At 30.1% G+C, this 18314-nt stretch overlaps 2 protein-coding genes across 8 annotated transcripts in view; both read left to right on the forward strand.

Moving 5' to 3' along the window:
- LOC111063497 overlaps nt 1-4396 on the forward strand; it is a 38502-nt gene extending 34106 nt beyond the window's left edge. For both annotated transcript variants that reach the window (XM_039429017.1, XM_039429019.1), the window contains 2 exons: nt 1394-1525; nt 2782-4396. In XM_039429017.1, the coding sequence (XP_039284951.1) occupies nt 1394-1525; nt 2782-2943 (294 nt within the window). In that variant the 3' untranslated portion in view covers nt 2944-4396. The remainder of the gene's footprint in view (nt 1-1393; nt 1526-2781) is intronic.
- A 279-nt stretch (nt 4397-4675) lies between these two features.
- LOC111063518 (coiled-coil domain-containing protein 113) overlaps nt 4676-18314 on the forward strand; it is a 21931-nt gene continuing 8292 nt past the window's right edge. For 2 of the 6 annotated variants that reach the window (XR_005571418.1, XM_022351210.2), the window contains exons 1-7: nt 4720-4990; nt 9440-9568; nt 10607-10808; nt 13086-13322; nt 15723-15958; nt 17222-17352; nt 18159-18227. Coding sequence is in view for 2 of the 6 variants with exons in the window: in XM_022351210.2 (XP_022206902.2) it covers nt 4900-4990; nt 9440-9568; nt 10607-10808; nt 13086-13322; nt 15723-15958; nt 17222-17352; nt 18159-18227 (1095 nt within the window). In the remaining 4 variants the exon portion in view is untranslated. Of the gene's footprint in view, nt 4991-8348; nt 8875-9439; nt 9569-10606; nt 10809-13085; nt 13323-15722; nt 15959-17221; nt 17353-18158; nt 18228-18314 lie in introns of those variants that run through there. The other 4 variants (XR_005571417.1, XM_022351217.2, XR_005571420.1 and 1 more) reach the window with 4 other exon arrangements.

Raw genomic sequence — 18314 nt, forward strand, 5'->3', positions numbered from 1 at the left:
GCGTCGGTAGCTTGTTATAGAACTTGGCTCCTATGTATGTGGGCTTCTTCTTGTAGAACTCAAGTCTATGGCTTTGCAAATGTAAAAGTTTATCTCTGTTTCTAGTGCTGTACCTATGATTATGTCCTAACGTCAAAATATTTCCAAGATTTTCTCTCACACTCATAATTGTCTCAAGATGTAAAGACTGTAAACTGTCATTATATTCAAGTGAGCGAAATGTTCTTTAACTGATGTATAATTATTCTGTATGTTCTAAATATGTTCTGTATAATTCTAAATGTTCAATTTATGAAAATGGGTCAATCATCTACAAAATAATTTTGTATTTTCTGTTTATTCAATTGTAGGATAACAGTGTTATAGGAAATATATCTAAATATATATTCAGAATTATACTATATCTTCAGAATTATAACTATATCAGTATACTAAGCGAATTCCTGATTTTATTTTCAATTATGAGATATAGCATATAGGCTACTCCTGTTTGCAGACAAAGTTCATTCTTTAGCAAGCAGTATTGTATTCATTGACTGTACACTAAGCATTCTTGTTGAATTCAATATTTGATTATTGTTATTCAGTAATGTACTTGTCATTGAATAAAGATTAATTCATTTATTTAATATTTTGAAGATGAGTCAAAATAGTTCATTCATCAATCTGAAAATATGTCATAATTCTTCAATTAAATTTAGGGAAGTCTACTGCTTGATATTATATAATTATGAAACATAAGATAGATAAATGTGTTTTATTTCCACTTTATAACATTACAAAAAATCATGTGAGCGAAGTTGGGGCAATGAGAGCCCCCTCTTCCACTTCACCCACGATATTATTGGTTCTAGGGTATATAGAAAATGATAATATTACTTCAATATTACTAACATATTATGTTGTAAATACTTATAATCGAAAGACTTTTGCATAACCAATGACACTCTTGAGAACATTACTGTCTTATGATATTTGCCTACTATTTTGATTCCATTAGTAGAATATCAAGTTTATTGAAGTTAAAGTTATCTTTTTTCTTCACATTGAAATATATTTTCTATAGATCACATTGAGCTTGCCATTGTTCATACTGTGATTAATTTTTACTCATTTCCCCTTTCTTCCATCCGTCCACTTTATTGTAACAGCCCTCTCGACCTCTGACTTTACTCTCGTTAGACTATTCAACTACTAATAGTCCCTGATTCGTGCCTGCATACTTAGCTATGTTTGTGATATGTATGTTATTGTACTAAGAGGAGTTAGAATGATTTAGTAGTTTTTTCATTTGTTTATTGTATTTTGAGCTCTAATTATAATGTTTTTTAATAATGTGTTATTTTTGCGAAATAAACTAATTTTTGAATTGAATTGATTTATTTGTTCGCAGGAAGTGGATGTGCCAGTAGTGTCTCAACAGCAGTGCCAGGCTCAGCTACAAAACACACGGCTAGGATACGAGTTCAAGCTGCATCCAGGATTCATCTGCGCTGGCGGAGAGGAGGGCAAGGATGCTTGCAAGGTACATTACTTTCAATAATCAATTCGTCTCTTTTTTCGAGTAACTATGATTAATTGGAGATCGAATATTATTACTACAGTTGAGAAATTTCATAGACCACAATATAATAGAACCATTCGATATTTCATAACTTGAAAGGGAACATTTTACACACTACATTATGGAGAATTTTGGACCTTGGAATGGCATTTTTAAATATGATACTACTACAATATAAGAATAAGAATGATTTTCATCCCTTTAGTGCATACAAACAATGCTATCGGAAACGTCAAATTAAAATCATACATTGTAAATACTTTCTAGTAGAATAATAGAACAAAAGTTTTATTCCTTCAGGGCACAAACAATTCTATTTGAAACCTCTATTTAAGGTTTCCTCCATATATTTCAATAGGGTAATATAAATAACAATAATATCGAGCGTAACTTTTTTTCTTGTGTAAGGTAGGCTACATCTATTTTTGTCTTATTTTGTGTATTATGGCTGTGAATGTCAACTCTGGATCTATATGATCCTATATCCTTCTTTTTTCAATAATACAACGTACATAATACATCAATTACAACACATAAACATATAAATATAGGTACACTGATAGAGACTACCGAGTACTATTACGTATGGTTTCCAAAAAATGATCTCTCTACTGGCAGCTGGAGGAAATCAGAAAGTGAGTATAGTGGGTACTGTAAGACAAGGTTTTCAAGGTTTTTGTCAGAATACTGTTAAAGGCAAGTTTCTGGCTGAGTCTGGCAGAATATTTAAAAGTTTCAAGGATACATGATTAGGACTAGCTAATACTTTTTTCAGTCTTGTGTAGGGTACATCTATTTTTGTCTTATTTCGTGTATTATGGCTGTGGATGTCAACTCTGCATTTATATGATCATATGTCCTTCTTTCTTGAAGTAGGAGTTTGTAAGCTACCATACTGTAAACTGTCTCAACTTTTTCTTTTATAATAATTCTTGACAAAGCTTTTAATGAAAACTCAAATTCACCTCACATCCTTTTTAAAATCATTATTTGAAATTTCAACATCACATTTCATTTTGATCTAATTAGTTTTACAATTCTATATTAGAATTCTTCAAATTTATCACCCGTAGCTTTGGAATAATATTAGAATCAATTGTAGAATCTATTATATTATCTTGTTAACTTTGAAACATTTAAAACTGATTACTATCACATTCAAAATTATTAGAGAAAGGCATTTCATATTCTAAATATATTTTTTTATGTTTTTGCAGGGAGACGGCGGTGGACCAATGGTGTGCGAGCGTAACGGCATCTGGCAAGTAGTGGGCGTAGTCAGTTGGGGTATTGGCTGTGGTCAATATGGCGTCCCTGGCGTCTACGTCAGAGTCGCCCAGTACTTGGATTGGATAAGGCAGATCACCAACAGATACTAATCATCCATCAATCGCATCCACGCTTTCATCTCTGATCAATAATATTATCATCCAAGAAATCAATAAGATCCATTCATCTCATCTCCAATTGATATTGTTCAACATCGTTGATAGCTACCGTACTTGTAACTGATCATATTACTTTCTTAATATGAAAAATTATTTCTTTACTTTCTCAAAAGTGTTCGTCAGGCTAACGTCTAAGAAAAACTTGGATACAATTATGTTGAATTTATTCATTTCTAATGAATAATTCTCATCATCAACGATACCTGAGACCAGTGGTACTGAAGCTTATCAATTTCAAATTAGCAGTATTAGTATTCATATTACTAGAATAACTTAGAACCAATCATTTTGAATTTATTCATCTTCATTATAAATTGTTCAGTCAATTTCAGTAACATATTGTAAGAATCAATTGTGAAGCATCCATTATCAATTGAGGATCTTGAACATCACCAATATATACTTGCAAACTTATTTATCAGTAATTTTAGAAGAAAAGTTTTTCCATCTGTAATCAAGACATCACTGGAAGAATTATTAATTTTCATCGATATTTTCTCAGAAGTGTTTAAAATCACCAAGAGATTCTAGGACCAATTCTAGAATATTCGAGCTTTTTAGAGTGAGAGTGTTCAAGAACATTTTTTTTTTTTGTAGTAGCATGAGTTGTGAAGTTTACTAATAGTACTTGTTATGGACTTGTAAATTATTTATAATAATGTTTTGTAATTAATTCACAAATGTTAAGGTGTAGCTTTGGGTTTCTTGACTACGCCATTCGTGTTAATCGTCACATACTTTTGATTAATGGTTTACAATCATTATAAATTACATCCTAAATACTTTATATGAAACCACATATTGGATTGACATCTACTACAAATATTTCTAGGCTATTAGATTATTGTATTTTATTCTTCTTATATTTTTGAAGGAAATTACATGAGAACTTGTCTATTTTTTGTAATGATCATGAATATACATGAATAGATAGATTAATTGCAGTGTTGCAAATCGAGTCTCTTATTATCACTATTATAGATGTGACAGGAGGGGAAAAGAGATAGAAATATGTGAAGGAAAAAAATATGAAAGTAAAAGAAGATAAGGATTCTGGAAGATAATGGATACAGAGGTAGTAATATTATTGTAGAAAGATTCATCACTGCTGTATTCAGTGATAAAATCAAAAACTAGGCATAATAAATGAATAGGTGAAAGTTACCAATTATATAATTAAAATAATCGAAAACACTACTGGTTTTTGATTTTAATATTGCAATGCCCTAGCCAAGAAACCTGGAGATTTGAGTAATGCATATTACATATAATAATTATATTAATATTAGTTTGTAATTTTTGTAATAATTGTTCTATGTGTGCATCTCTTTTGTTATAAATTGTATTACTAGGAATTATAATAAATACATTTCTAATTTGTGAACTCTTTGTTATTATTTCCAGTTCTACCTAATAGAGATGACCTTGTAGACAAACACCTACAGTAATAATTTATTGATATTGAATTAATGGAACTTGTTTTTTGGAACAGCTTTGAACTAAGCCTTCTCTTTAATGCTTCTACAGAATACAAGTTTTATTACGAATTATTACATACTATATTATTATCAATGAATTATATAAAATCAGAACTTATTTTAACTAATGATAAGGCTAACTTACCTGGAATACTTTCAATGCATTCTGGGTTATTGATTATAACTTCAGGAATTACCCCTTTTTGCCGCTTCTACGGGAACATACTTATTATTTGGCATCATATGTGAATAATTTTAAAAATTTATTTACATATTCTCTATGTTTGTCTCAGATAATAACAAATTTTATCAGTGAAAAGTTGCTTTCTGTTTGCAGGTTATATTTTGAAACAAATTTGATCAAAATTTATGAATCAATATTCAAATTGTTTATGAAATATACGTAAGAATGTTTCACATTATGAAAAGATCAAGTAAATCAAGTACTAGCAGGGCAAGCACTTTTTCAGTTGGATCATCGAGGTCATGTAGAATAAATTGTAAGTGTGAGAGTTTTTTTTTGAAGTTTCACTTTAATAATTTGCATTAATCACTACACAAATTTTTGCTCTTGAATTTTGTTGTAGCTTGATTCATTTTTTCATGTAATGTAGTATCACTGATTAATATGTTGGAGACTTACGGTGCGTTTACACAGGAGTTGATAGAAAAAGTTTTAAACAGTTTTGTTATTTACCGATGATAATAAAAAAGTCATTAACTTAATAACATATTATGTTATTAACATTTCCTTTTTCTGCTAGTCTTATCAACAAAAGTTAATAGCTTTAAACCTTTTGTTATTAACCTTGTTAATAAAAAGGAATTTTCTTGTTATAACCATAAATATAATCATACCATTTTCTTATACCATACGATCAAATTATTTAAGGAATTCATTATATTTATTCAGGAATTTTCTGTTGAAAACAGAAGTTATTAACTTTTGTTGAAATATATTTTTGACGATTCAGTCAAGTTAATATAATTTTTTGTTGATAACTCGCGTTATTAACAAATTTGTTACGGTAATAACTTAATCCTTATAGATTCTATTAGATTGAATGGAACTTGAGAAACACATATGTTGATCATGTGTATGATAAGTTATGTTCAATCTAATAGAATCTATGAGGATTAAGTTATTAACATTTTGTTAATAATTTTGGTGTAAACGCAGCTCATTTACCATCAAAATGAATAAAATTATGTAGATTCCAATTCACTTGAACTACACGGTATTAAAATTATCGAGAAATAAAGCCAGCTATAGTTTAAACACTCTTCCTCTTATACATCTAATAATGTGACAATCAATGTCAGTATGGAACTTTTTTTAATAATAAATTATCGATTATTATTATTAGATATTAATTGAATAATGATGACATAAAGGTACATCAGTTTGATATATTGATCAAACATCAAAAACTTACATTAGTCTTTCTCATTTGCTTTTATTTTGTATATAATTTATTAAAAAATAAATAAATTTTAATTCTGAGCTATCAAATAATTAGAAAGAGGCATTGTAGCTTTTAGTTTTTAAAATGATTTTAAGCTGGCTTGTGATTGGTTGTCAGTTTATATTAACATAAATTCCACTTTGTAATATAAAAAAATCAACTCAATTTGAGCTAAAATAATACACCAATTTGTTTTTATTATCTTACAACTTGAAATGAAGTTTGAAAAAGTTGACTGAAAAGAAAATGAATAAATTAATTAATTATATATATTGGTTGGATAGTTTATAATTTTTTACTTTCCTTGCCCTACTACCATAGGTAAGGAAAGTATTGCTTTCCAAAAAAAATTAAGGTACCCCAATTTCAAGTTTTCTATACGTTTCAAGGTCCCCTGAGTCCAAAAACATGATTTTTGGGTATTGGTCTGTGTGTGTGTATGTGTGTATGTGTGTGTGTGTGTATGTCTGTGAACACGATAACTCCATTCCTAATTAACCGATCGACTTGAAATTTTAAACTTAAGGTCCCTTTACCATGAGGACCCGACAATAAGAAATTCAATAAAATTCAATTCAAGATGGCGGAAAAAATGGCGGATAAATACTAAAAAACCATGTTTTTCACGTTTTTCTCGAAAATGGCTCTAACGATTTTCTTCAAATTTATACCATGGATAGCTATTTTTAAGCCCTATCAACTGGCATAAGTTTCATTTCTGGGAAAATTTCAGGAGCTCCGTAATATTCTTGAGAAAAATGGCGGATAATGACTAAAAATCCATGTTTTTCACCGTTTTCTCAAAAACTGCTATAACGATTTACTTCAAATTCATACCATGGATAGATATTCATAAGCACTATCAACTGGCATGAGTCTCATTTCTGGGAAAATTTCAGGAGCTCCGTAATATTCTTGAGAAAAATGGCGGATAATGACCAAAAACCAGGTTTTTCACGGTTTTCTCGAAAACGGCTCCAACGATTTTCTTCAAATTCAAGCCATGGGTAGCTATTCATAAGTCCTATCAAATGACATGAGTTTTTTCCTTGGAAAATTGCAGGAGCTCCGTAATATTCTTGAGAAAAATGGCGGATAATTACTAAAAAACCATGTTTTTCACGATTTTTTTCAAATTCATACTCTGTATAGTTATTTATCAGCTCTATTAACTGGCATGAGTCTCCTTTCTGGGAAACTAATGAGGGGTCCACCCCATCCTTGAGAAATGGACTTTGTAACCTCCTTCTCGTGCATGAGGTAGGTAGGTAGAGCAGTTCATAAAAAGAACACATAGTCGAGATATTTCATCTGTAGAACAGCTGTTTTGACAACTTTAAAAAAATGACGACTAAAAAAATCATTGAATTTCACAATTTACACAAAGGAAAAAGTACTCTGAAAACAATTATATATACACATATACAAAAGTCTGATCGTAGTTTCGAATATGAGCAAGGAAAGTTGTGTGAGTGTGCCACACCAGATTTTTTTAAATAGTTTCACAATAAAGACTATTAGTTTAAACTCAAGCTGATATAACCTATTGATTATTTCTCCTATTAATATATAATATTGATAATAAGTACCAATTATTAGGCTATTGATTACAGCCTAACAATAAAGGATTTTTATTGACCTATTATTACACCTATTTATTTGAATAAAAAAAATCATGTAAATAATAGAATATCAATATCATAATACTAAATGTGTGAAAATACTCCTAAATTATGTAATTATGATGAGTTCAGTGAAAAATAATTCAACTTGATAGCATAATATGATTTATTTATTATATAAATAATCATCTATAATATAGCCTACTCATCTCCAATTTATATTTTGGAAAAAATATACAAAAATATTGTTATGACTATTGAATATCAATATTATGATATCAAATGTGTGAAAAATAAGCGTTAAGTACCCCTAATTATGTTATTTGTAGGAATTTCAGTATAAATTATTTAACTTGATATCATAATATATTATCCATATATCATATAAATAGTTATCTATTTTATAATTCAAAGAATTTCAAAAACAATACCAAGGATTAGAATAATTCAACTTTAAAGAATTATTATTCTTAGCTTCTGAACAAATTGAAATTAATAGGTAAGTTATAGCTCTATTTTTGTGATTATTATTTGAATAATAATTTTATATTAAGAGGTGATGACTGCAGTATCATTATAATCAATTATGAGATTCATGAAAAACAGATTTGTCAGAAGCCTCCAACTACTTTTTCAATAGAAGAGTAAAGAAGTATTATTATATCGATTTAACACTTGCTTGGTTACCGCACTGTAAAATACTGTTTTTAGCATTCACCGCCTTCATTTTGTTAGGTTATGCTCACGGTCGCACATACTGTTATCAAATTCAACCGAATTTGAATAACTTCATTTAACAGAATCAAATACCTACTATTACTTAAACACATTAGATCCTATGAAATCATAGAACAATGTAATGAAGTTATTCAAAAGTGGATGAATTTATAATACGAACGTGCAACTGCAAAGTTTATATCAGCTGAAACAAGTTTAATAACACATTTTATTTGTTTGGTTATTTGTTATTGCCACAATTTTATTTGTTTATAGTTCTTTAGTTTTCAGTGTTTTGTATTTTTTACCATTTTATCTCAATTTTAATTTCCCAATTTGTGCATTGGATTTTGAGATAAATAATAATAGTGATAAAGATTTTCACCAAAGATTTACATGGTTATAATGGTAACAATTACTATGGAATATTTATGCGGTGTTCTGCATTGTGATCAATAACCTCTTGGAAAATCAAGATATAACTTCAATCAAAAATGCTTCTGAGCTCTACACAATCACCTATGGACTCTTCTATGGGACTTGATAGGAGCTCCCTCAAGGAAGAATTCTACCCTAGATGTAGGTGGTTCAATATTCAATTAGATTATTGTTTCACAGTACAGTATTTTTAACTTTATATATAATGTTTTAATAATCTTATGATAAACAGAACCTCTTATTAATATTTATAGACACTAGTTGTAGTAGAAATTAATTTCAATAATCAAGAGTTGCATGATTATATCAACCATAACTAGTAGATTCTTTGAAAAATGATAAAATGGTACTAGCATAGTAGATAAGAGTATTTAGTATTTAATTGAATAGGTCCATAAAAGGGATCACTAAAGTGAAGCCCACTGGGACACGTCAAAAAAGTACCTACGGTAGATGAATGTTCTTCCATATTTTTCAAGGCTCACCTATATAAACATTGGAAAAACAACACATCAAATAATATTTTAATTAATATACATTAAAAAAAATAAATAATAATTAGAGGAATAATGTACATCATGATAGGCCTATTAGGAATAGAAGAAGATGAGAGCCATAGGTAGGAATAGATAGGTTAGATTTAGAGATAAAGATAAGTTGATCACGATTATAGGTATTTGATTGTTTGATCATTCGATTATTACAGATTCGGAGATTTCCAATGATGACCTGAAGCATCTCATCAAAAACGCTTTGGATGCAGTATTCTTCTTGTCAATCGAAAACAATATTCTAGAAAAGTACCTCGGACGTGTGCAGCCTTCCAGCTTAACAGGTGAGATCAGGCCTACTTTTTCTTTGAACATAAAAATGAAAAACTTCATTTGTCATTTGGGCAATGTTCTATGTGAGAGCTGTAGGATTAGACCAAAACTTTTATTTTCCAATCATTATTTACAGTAACATTTCCAAAGATAGTTGCAAACCTATATATTTTGGAAATTTTACTAGTATATTGAGAGTATTTTACTATATTTTTTGATGAGACTATTTATCATGAATTAATGCTCGTATCATTTCCACTAACTCTACATCTTGAAAATTATACTACAGTAGAAACTGAGTTACACACTTAGGGTGATGTCACACCATGCCGGCGACAAACGAGCGATTTTTGATGAGACTATTTATCATGAATTAATGCTCGTATCATTTCCACTAACTCTACATCTTGAAAATTATACTACAGTAGAAACTGAGTTACACACTTAGGGTGATGTCACACCATGCCGGCGACAAACGGACAAAATGACTGCTCCGGTCAAGTGAGAAGGCTTTAGCAGGTATTAGAAAGGCCCTGGAATAGATGACACTATGTCACATCCGACTCATCCCCATTTATTTTATATGCGCAGTGTATCTTTTATGGACAATTTTATCGTGTCTAGCTTGGTGTGTGACATCACCTTGATCAATATTCTTTGTTCATTCTTAGTACATCATTAAAATTATAGGAAAATTAAGTTGAACAAGATAGGGAAAAATAAGTTAAATTTGTGCTATTTCTTTCCCAAATTTAGATTAGGTTACATGAGTGTATCAGGTTGATGCTACAAATTGTAGCATTTATATTGATCAAGTAATTCGATTTAATCCATGACAAAATTTGATATCAAATTTAGCACATCTCTGATTGAATGTTTGTTCTCTCTTCATTGTGATTTTTTACATCCAAACTGCATTTATTGTGTTGTTATATTCCTTCTAATATATCTATATATTACTTAGCCTATTATGCTAACATATCTTTTGAGTTTTTATATTTTGAACAGTTTCAATTCAAATTTGGATACTAAAGATTCTGTGATTTTAGGTATGCCTCAATCGATTGACACGTCCAACAGCATAGCCCAGCGCATACAGCTGATGATGTCCTACAGCGGCCAGAAAACGCGTCCCACAGGCAGCAAGAGCCGGGGTTCTGTAAGCATTCGGTCGGTGCCTGATACCATATCGGACTCAGGAAGTCCCTCATTGGCTCCTTCCCGACAGGCTCTCTTGTCTACTACTCATCGGTTTGTTCCATTATTCGATTATTTATACTTTCAACATATCTTCAACTCTTCAAACTTATCCATATATGTCTAGTTTCTTAAGGTACCGGTACTCACCTACCATGAAAGCATGAATCAGACAGAATATAATCACTATTATCAAGTGCTGTCAATAGCATCTTGTATAAAGTTTTAAAGCGAGACATTTCTTCTCAATTTTTTATTGTACGATGTTATGAGCTTGCTCGTTGCTGGAAGAAAAATTGATGTATTATCAATGGATGATGTAAAGCTGGTGCTTCCAATTTAATGCTTTTGTGGATGATTAAAGGAAATGGATATTAATATTGATATCTTAATCCAACTATTTATAAAAAGTGCTACAGATAAGCAAGAACGAGCTAGCACTTTGGTGCTACTTGGTGCAGTACGAAGTGCACTAAGGAATCAAGATCGATAAAACAGCTAACTTGAACTATATTATACAGAAACAACCCAATATTATGAGAAAATAATCATTTAATTTAAAAAAAATTTCATTATTTTCTAGAACATTTAATACTGTTAAGGAAATGCTGTACTAATTATACAAGAGAAAAGAAGTGGTGATTGACAGAATTGGATTTGGTTTCTTGTTTAATAATAATTATTATTCATTCTTCCATTTTATGTTATTCATTCGCATTCATAAGAAAAGTTCAAAATTGAATAGGCTACTAAATAAATGGAGTAGGTATTGTATATTACTTTTTTATGAAGTAGGCTACGTCATATTCATGAATGCTATTACTATTTTCTAAGTAATTTATTGAAAATCCATGGATACCGTATCCATGATACCGTAATCATGATTTAAGCTATTACATTGTGAATTTATTCTGTGAATTATATTATACCTATGCGTAATTCACACATTTTACTCAATTTTTATTTGTAGGCTAAGTTTGTAGATTTGTTAGATTTATTATGTCATCTATTCATTATTTGACCTCAGATACTGTTGTTAGTTGTTGGTGAGATGTGATATTTATCCATAATGAAACACTGAGATGTTGTGATATTTATCCATAATGAAACACTGAGATGTTGTGATATTTATCCACAATGAAACACTGAGATGTTGTGATATTTATCCATAATGAAACACTGGGATATTGTCTAGAAATATAACGAATTTATTGAATAATTGAATACCTGTTTTAACAACATGGTGTCATCTTTAGTGTATGATTCAATTAGTGATATTTCTAGACAACCTTGTTTGCAAATTCTCCACCAAATAAACTAAAGATTGAAACCATAAATTGGATCAAAGCATCCACTGACTTCTCTGGTAACATAAGATAGTATTTTTGTGATTTGGATCGTTTCTCACTACTTTCTCCACTATATCAGAGCCCTAAGTTTTTCTAGCCCAATATTATCATTCGAGCTTACCGTACTCTAAAACAGCTTTATGCTTTTCTCATTTGCGTTCCTGTTGTGCTGTCTAGCCTAGCGATGTTTAAAATGTATAACTCCACTTTGAAGATTCTTCTACCTGCTTTTCAATTCCATTATTTACTACTTTTTTTGTATGTATTTTTTATCTCCTACTTTTTAATCCTACTTTATTTCATATTATTTTATGCCACTTTGTTTATAAATTTTTTGTAATCTATTTCTTTTTGAAGCTCACGAACGGACGTAAGTCTTGTGAGCTCCACATTCTATTTCTTGTAATAATTTTTGTATGTACATTGTCAATTTGATTTTCTATGTTGTACAAGAGATGAATGAATAAACTTGAACTTGAACTTGAACATCCCAGTGTTTCATTATATATTCATTATTTCTTAATTTAAGCCATTGACTAGCTTTTGATGGAATAATATTTCACTCATCCATGTTGCCCATACCATGAATTCATTTGATATTGTGGATTTTGATTTGTAGTTACTCTAAAAAAATCATTCTACTTATATGGGCTACTTTATTCAAATTAATAAAAACAATATAAAAACTTGTAGTACCCTTTCATTAAAACATTTCGGAAACTTTGAAAATTTAACTTTGATTGTTATTGAAGGTGTTGAAATATTTTAAAGTTTTTCAAATGTTTTATTAAAAGGGTACCTCAATAGTAGTAATAAAGTTCATGTCTATCTACTTAAGTAGCCTGCTAAGGTACTCAAAGTAACTCAATGCTTGTTCGTATCAAAGAGTAACATAATAGCATTTTCTTTTTTTTTTAATTTGGAAAATGAATGACCACTATATCAAATGATCATTAATAAATGACCAATCATTTTTTCGCAGTTTATCAGTGAGCTTCTTCACAGAACTGATCACGCGGGAGTTGGAGGAGCTGAAGACCGCCCTGGAGACGCTGAGCAAAGAGGGTCAGGCGACCATGTTCAATCTGAACGCACAGATTGCCGAGAAGCGACTGGCACTTGAAGCGGTCAAATCGCTGTGTGCCGCTTTCGAGCAGAATGTGCTGATTGACGGGCTCGATCCGTTGAATGGCCGGTTGTCGTCTCAAAAGTATTTGAGGTAAATAATTTTTAAAATTCCATTCATCTGATTAGACTGCCTGTGCAATATAGTAAAGTGAAGGTGAAATTGTCAGACTGGAAATTAGGTGGCTTGAAATTAGAATAACTATCACCGTAGAGACATCTTGTTAATCCAATTGAACGAATAGAAATATATGAATTAATTGCATCCACTTCCTGGGCCTAATATTTGAATAGAGAATATGACGAAGAATATAACATGATATAAGCCTATATGAAATGAAGAGTAATACAATACATAATGCTAGCTATAGCATAAGCCTATTATATACCGGTACTCACTTTTGTTCTTTGGGCTTCAGACTACAATAATTAATTCATAATGATAAGAATTTTATCAAATTATTTGAGCACAATAAAAGTTATCAAGTAGGCCTTCAGTACCATATTTATTTATAAAAAAGGATAGTTTTAACTCTTTAAGAGCCATTCACAGCATCGCATGTGTAAATCACTTTACACTTGGATATGGCTCTTGAAGATTTGACCAAAGTTGTGTTTTGATGAAATAAAAAGGGACATACTACTACTTGAGAAATATTTTTGTGCCTATTATACTATACATCTATTATATTGTAGAATACTACGCAGTATCTACGTATAGTGAGGTCCACGTTATAATGGCAGTAGATGAAGATAGGAGAACAGCTTTGCTGATTCTCTGCCTCAATTAATTATATTTCTACATTGATAAAAACAGATTTGGCAACGTTGCGGAGCTGGAAAAGGGTAGTGCTATCTGCTTTGTCGAATAATAGACAAATATAGCAACACCAATGTTAATCAAATACTGCCATTATAACGTGGACCTCACTATAGTTTTCATTATTTTGAATTGGCTACTGTTATTATTATGCTCTAAATAAATCGATAAACACTATTTATTTGAATTGTTGCCCAGATATATTGATCATTTTTATTTTCTTAAAATTTAAAAACAAACATCTGTAAATTGCAAAACTGCAATGATTCAATGAGTCTCATGATTTAATTTCTATCAATCAAATTCAGTGAAATTGAAAAAAAGAAGCGTAATAATTGAAGGGAGAAATGTAGTATGACATCTTTTCAGTAGCCTATAGACTAGCGTTGAATGTTTTTAATATAATACAATATAATAATAGAATAGAATAAATTTTATTTCACTTGCTCAAAATGCAATACAATATGAATATATAGTACATAGTATATATTTATGCATTATACAATATTATTACAAAGCATTTAAAAATAAATGAATAAAAAGTATATAATTCATAACTAGCATATTACGTATTTGTTTATAAATAATAAACTGTAAATTTAAAAATTGAAGGGAATTTTGTATTATGACCAAATGAACATAAAATATATCTACTCGAAAATATAAATATATTATATCAATTGACATTGCACAGCTAAAAAATAATGTATTATATGCATATTGATGCAAGCGGAATAAATACTAGCTTGCAAAGTGAGAGAAATATCACTTGAGTGCAAGCAGGAGTCGTTTGGTTCTTCAAGCGCACACACACACGCGCACACACACACGCGCACACACACACACATTCACACATTACAAAAATTATAAGTGCCTAATAGGACTCAAATTTTGAGGTACAAAATTATTCAAAGGGTGTATAATCAAGCTCAATGCAGCACAATAAACCATTCCTCAACATCATTTGGAATTATTAAATAATAATAATACCGTAGGCTAATTTCATAGTACAATAATACAAATAGAATAATTTTATAGATTTGTCTCAAATTGAAGTCAAGAAAATAACGTAACCTGAATTGTTGTAAGAATTCAATAAGAATAGACCAAAAGAGAATTTCGGTGACAAAATGAATTCAATAAATAGCTCTATCAACCTATCAAATAAATTTCTTCTATCGTAGAGGCCTACCTGCAATAATTATTTGGAAGCAATTATCACAAAATAACTATAAATATTACAAAATTATTACTTCTCCTCCTAAGATATTCATCCTAACTTGAAATATTGGTGAATAACTGAATTCTATGACCCATTTTGTCCACTTTTAGATAAAAGTAAATGAAGATACGGTAGGCCTAATCATAAATAAGATTAGTTGCCTACTTGTTGGTAGGCCTACTATATATACGGTAGTAATTGAACTTGTCAAAGCTACAGTAACTATAGGTATTCCCATTATATAGTTATATGGCTATACTATAAAATTAGAAATACAGTACTAGGTAGTACTACTTTGTTATATAGTGACATGTAGGCCTAATTCAGACCTACGGTGTATTTGACTTGCTTTTTCATTTTGTTTTTCTTTTTACAATAACTAAATATATTTTTTAAACTCTTTTCTTGACAAATATAATTTTACATGATTTTATATTTTCAAAAAATGTCAGATTTGTGAACGACACGACCCTGAAAGACCTGGAGCTGAAGTACGGCAAGATGCGGCTGCGCTGTAGCAGTGTGCGCAGTCAGCTGGTGCGCGTGCGCGCGCAATACGAGCAGAGGGTTGAGCTGGGGGACACCATCCATGCGGTCGACTTCGACGAACTGACCATCCACAACAAGGCCCACTCCAAGGTCATCGACGACAAGAACAACCAGATATTGAAGCTCAAGAAGGTCACTGGTAATTGAAAGATTCATTTTGTATATTCATAATGTAGGGAAAAGAGATGGGAAATGGACAAGGGAAGTAAGGGGATGGAATACTTAAGTCATGGGGAACTTAAGTTGAGAGTTGGAAGGGGTGTATGTCACTCACTAAAGGTGTTCACTCACTACAGTTTAAAATTACCTTTGTTACCGTATATCGACACCGTATAACACATTTTTGAATAAATTTATATAAATGTTTTAACACAGAAGAGAACGTCAAATGAAAACAATAACTAATGTCAGACAATAACTAATGAAAACAGCTAATGAAAAACGGCTTGATGTACAAGCCGTTGTCACTTACATAAGGTATAGGACCTTTATCAAGTGCCACCTTTAGTGGCTGACGCACTCCCGTAGTAAGTCATACTGTGGATTTCCATGAATGAGTAAGAGTCACTATTGGAAATTATTGAGGAAAAGATCAACTAATTATTGAAACATTTCCATCACCATTATTCTTTTAAAGATTTTGAGTAACTAGCTCTGGTAACTACTGGTATTCTTATCAACCTGTATTGGTTACTCATTTACTATAGAGTTTACTAGAGATCGAGCAAGCAAGCTAAACCAGTGACTGAGTAGACTCGAGTAAAATATTATAGAGATTGAAGTTAACTAGAAATCAAAGTTATACGAACAGCTTCTACAGGAATCCTTTGAAAAATGAATTGTGACAAAATTTAATTTACTTTCTTCAATATGAATATCTACCACAATATCACTTTCACAGAAAAACAGAAACTCAACAATATGTGATTTGTGATTCGGAATTGGAATCATGGAGAAGTCAAAATCTAGTGAATGATTTGTTGTGACAATTAAAAATTGTCGTTTTATTCAATATAACATACATTTACTATCGTATCAACGCCACCTTAACCAAGAATAGTACATAGTACTGTATATACTATACATAGTTATCTACCATATCACTTTCAATTCTTCATTACAACTTTAGAAATCCCATATACTGTGAAATTTTCTCATAATAAGATGAAGAATATTATAGTTTATTGACAATAATTCCATTAAATCAATTTTACAAACAATGAATCATTTTTTGTTGAAATGGCAATTTCTTTTGAAATTTTTTTTTAATAAGTGTAAATCTGTTGAAGTAACTTGACAAAAGTGGATGATAGTTGTATTTTTTAGTATGAAAAAAATGGTAAGGAGATATGTAGTAACATAGTAGCCGTTCCAGAATATTAATGAATATTTCTATTTCCAGCCATTTGTGGACAAAATTTGATAACAAACTATAGGAATTTTGAGCGGATACTTGAAGATCATAAAAATTCTGTTGTAAAAATAAAAGAAAGAGAGAATACTCTGGAAAAGATCATATCTGAGGCAAAAGAGGTACCTTATTGATTAAGTTCTACAATTTTAAATAATTTAAATCTGATTTATATCAATAATATACCTTTAAGAGTATAATTTCATCAACTTTCCAACCTCTTGACTTGACAATTGGAATCTGAAATCTAGATGAACAATTGTTTCAATTGGGCTTTTCCAACTGACCAAAATAATTTAAAAATTATATTCAAGACTCCAGAAGTGTAACTAACAAAATATAAATTATTAATAATATAAAGTAATTATCGTTTTTATAAACATGAAAAATACAATAACTTGTTACCACTAATAATTGTAGTTCGATCTCATCCAATAAATTTTCATTTTCTACAATAATAAAAATAATCAAGAGAAATGAAATTTTCAAGTTTGGGAACAGATATCTTATTTGGGAAGCTTATAGGGGAAAGTTTGATTGATAATAGGTCTACTGTCTAAAGATGGAACTAATGGCATTGAATGATGGATTTATTACAAGTCTGAATAATTTATTACAAGCCTGAATTGATAGTTTCATATTAACATATTAACATTTTCATATAAACAGATCATTAGTTTCAAATAACATTTTGGATAGTTCCTAATTTTAAATTATTACAAAACAACAAATTTAAATTTGTAATAAACTGTATACGCATTTTAAATAAATAAAATATAAGCGAAATAGTTGAATATGTCAGTTTTCAATAATTCCATAAATCACAATAAATTAGACTGTTATACATGAAGATGAAATCGGAATTAACTGTATATAATATATCAATTACTTTCATATTTCATAATATAGGTATTTTAAATTCTTTCAGGCTGGAGATGGAATTGAACTGGCTCAAAGACAAAATACACAAATAGAGGAACTTATCACAAATTACACGGTAAGTTAGTTCTATTTATTGAAATACCAGTACATATGTCTCGTATGAATGGATTTTGAAAAATAATAGAACGATAAAATCTGTAAA

The sequence above is a fragment of the Nilaparvata lugens genome, chromosome 5 (assembly GCF_014356525.2).
Source record: "Nilaparvata lugens isolate BPH chromosome 5, ASM1435652v1, whole genome shotgun sequence".
NCBI classification, from domain to species: Eukaryota; Metazoa; Arthropoda; class Insecta; order Hemiptera; family Delphacidae; genus Nilaparvata; species Nilaparvata lugens.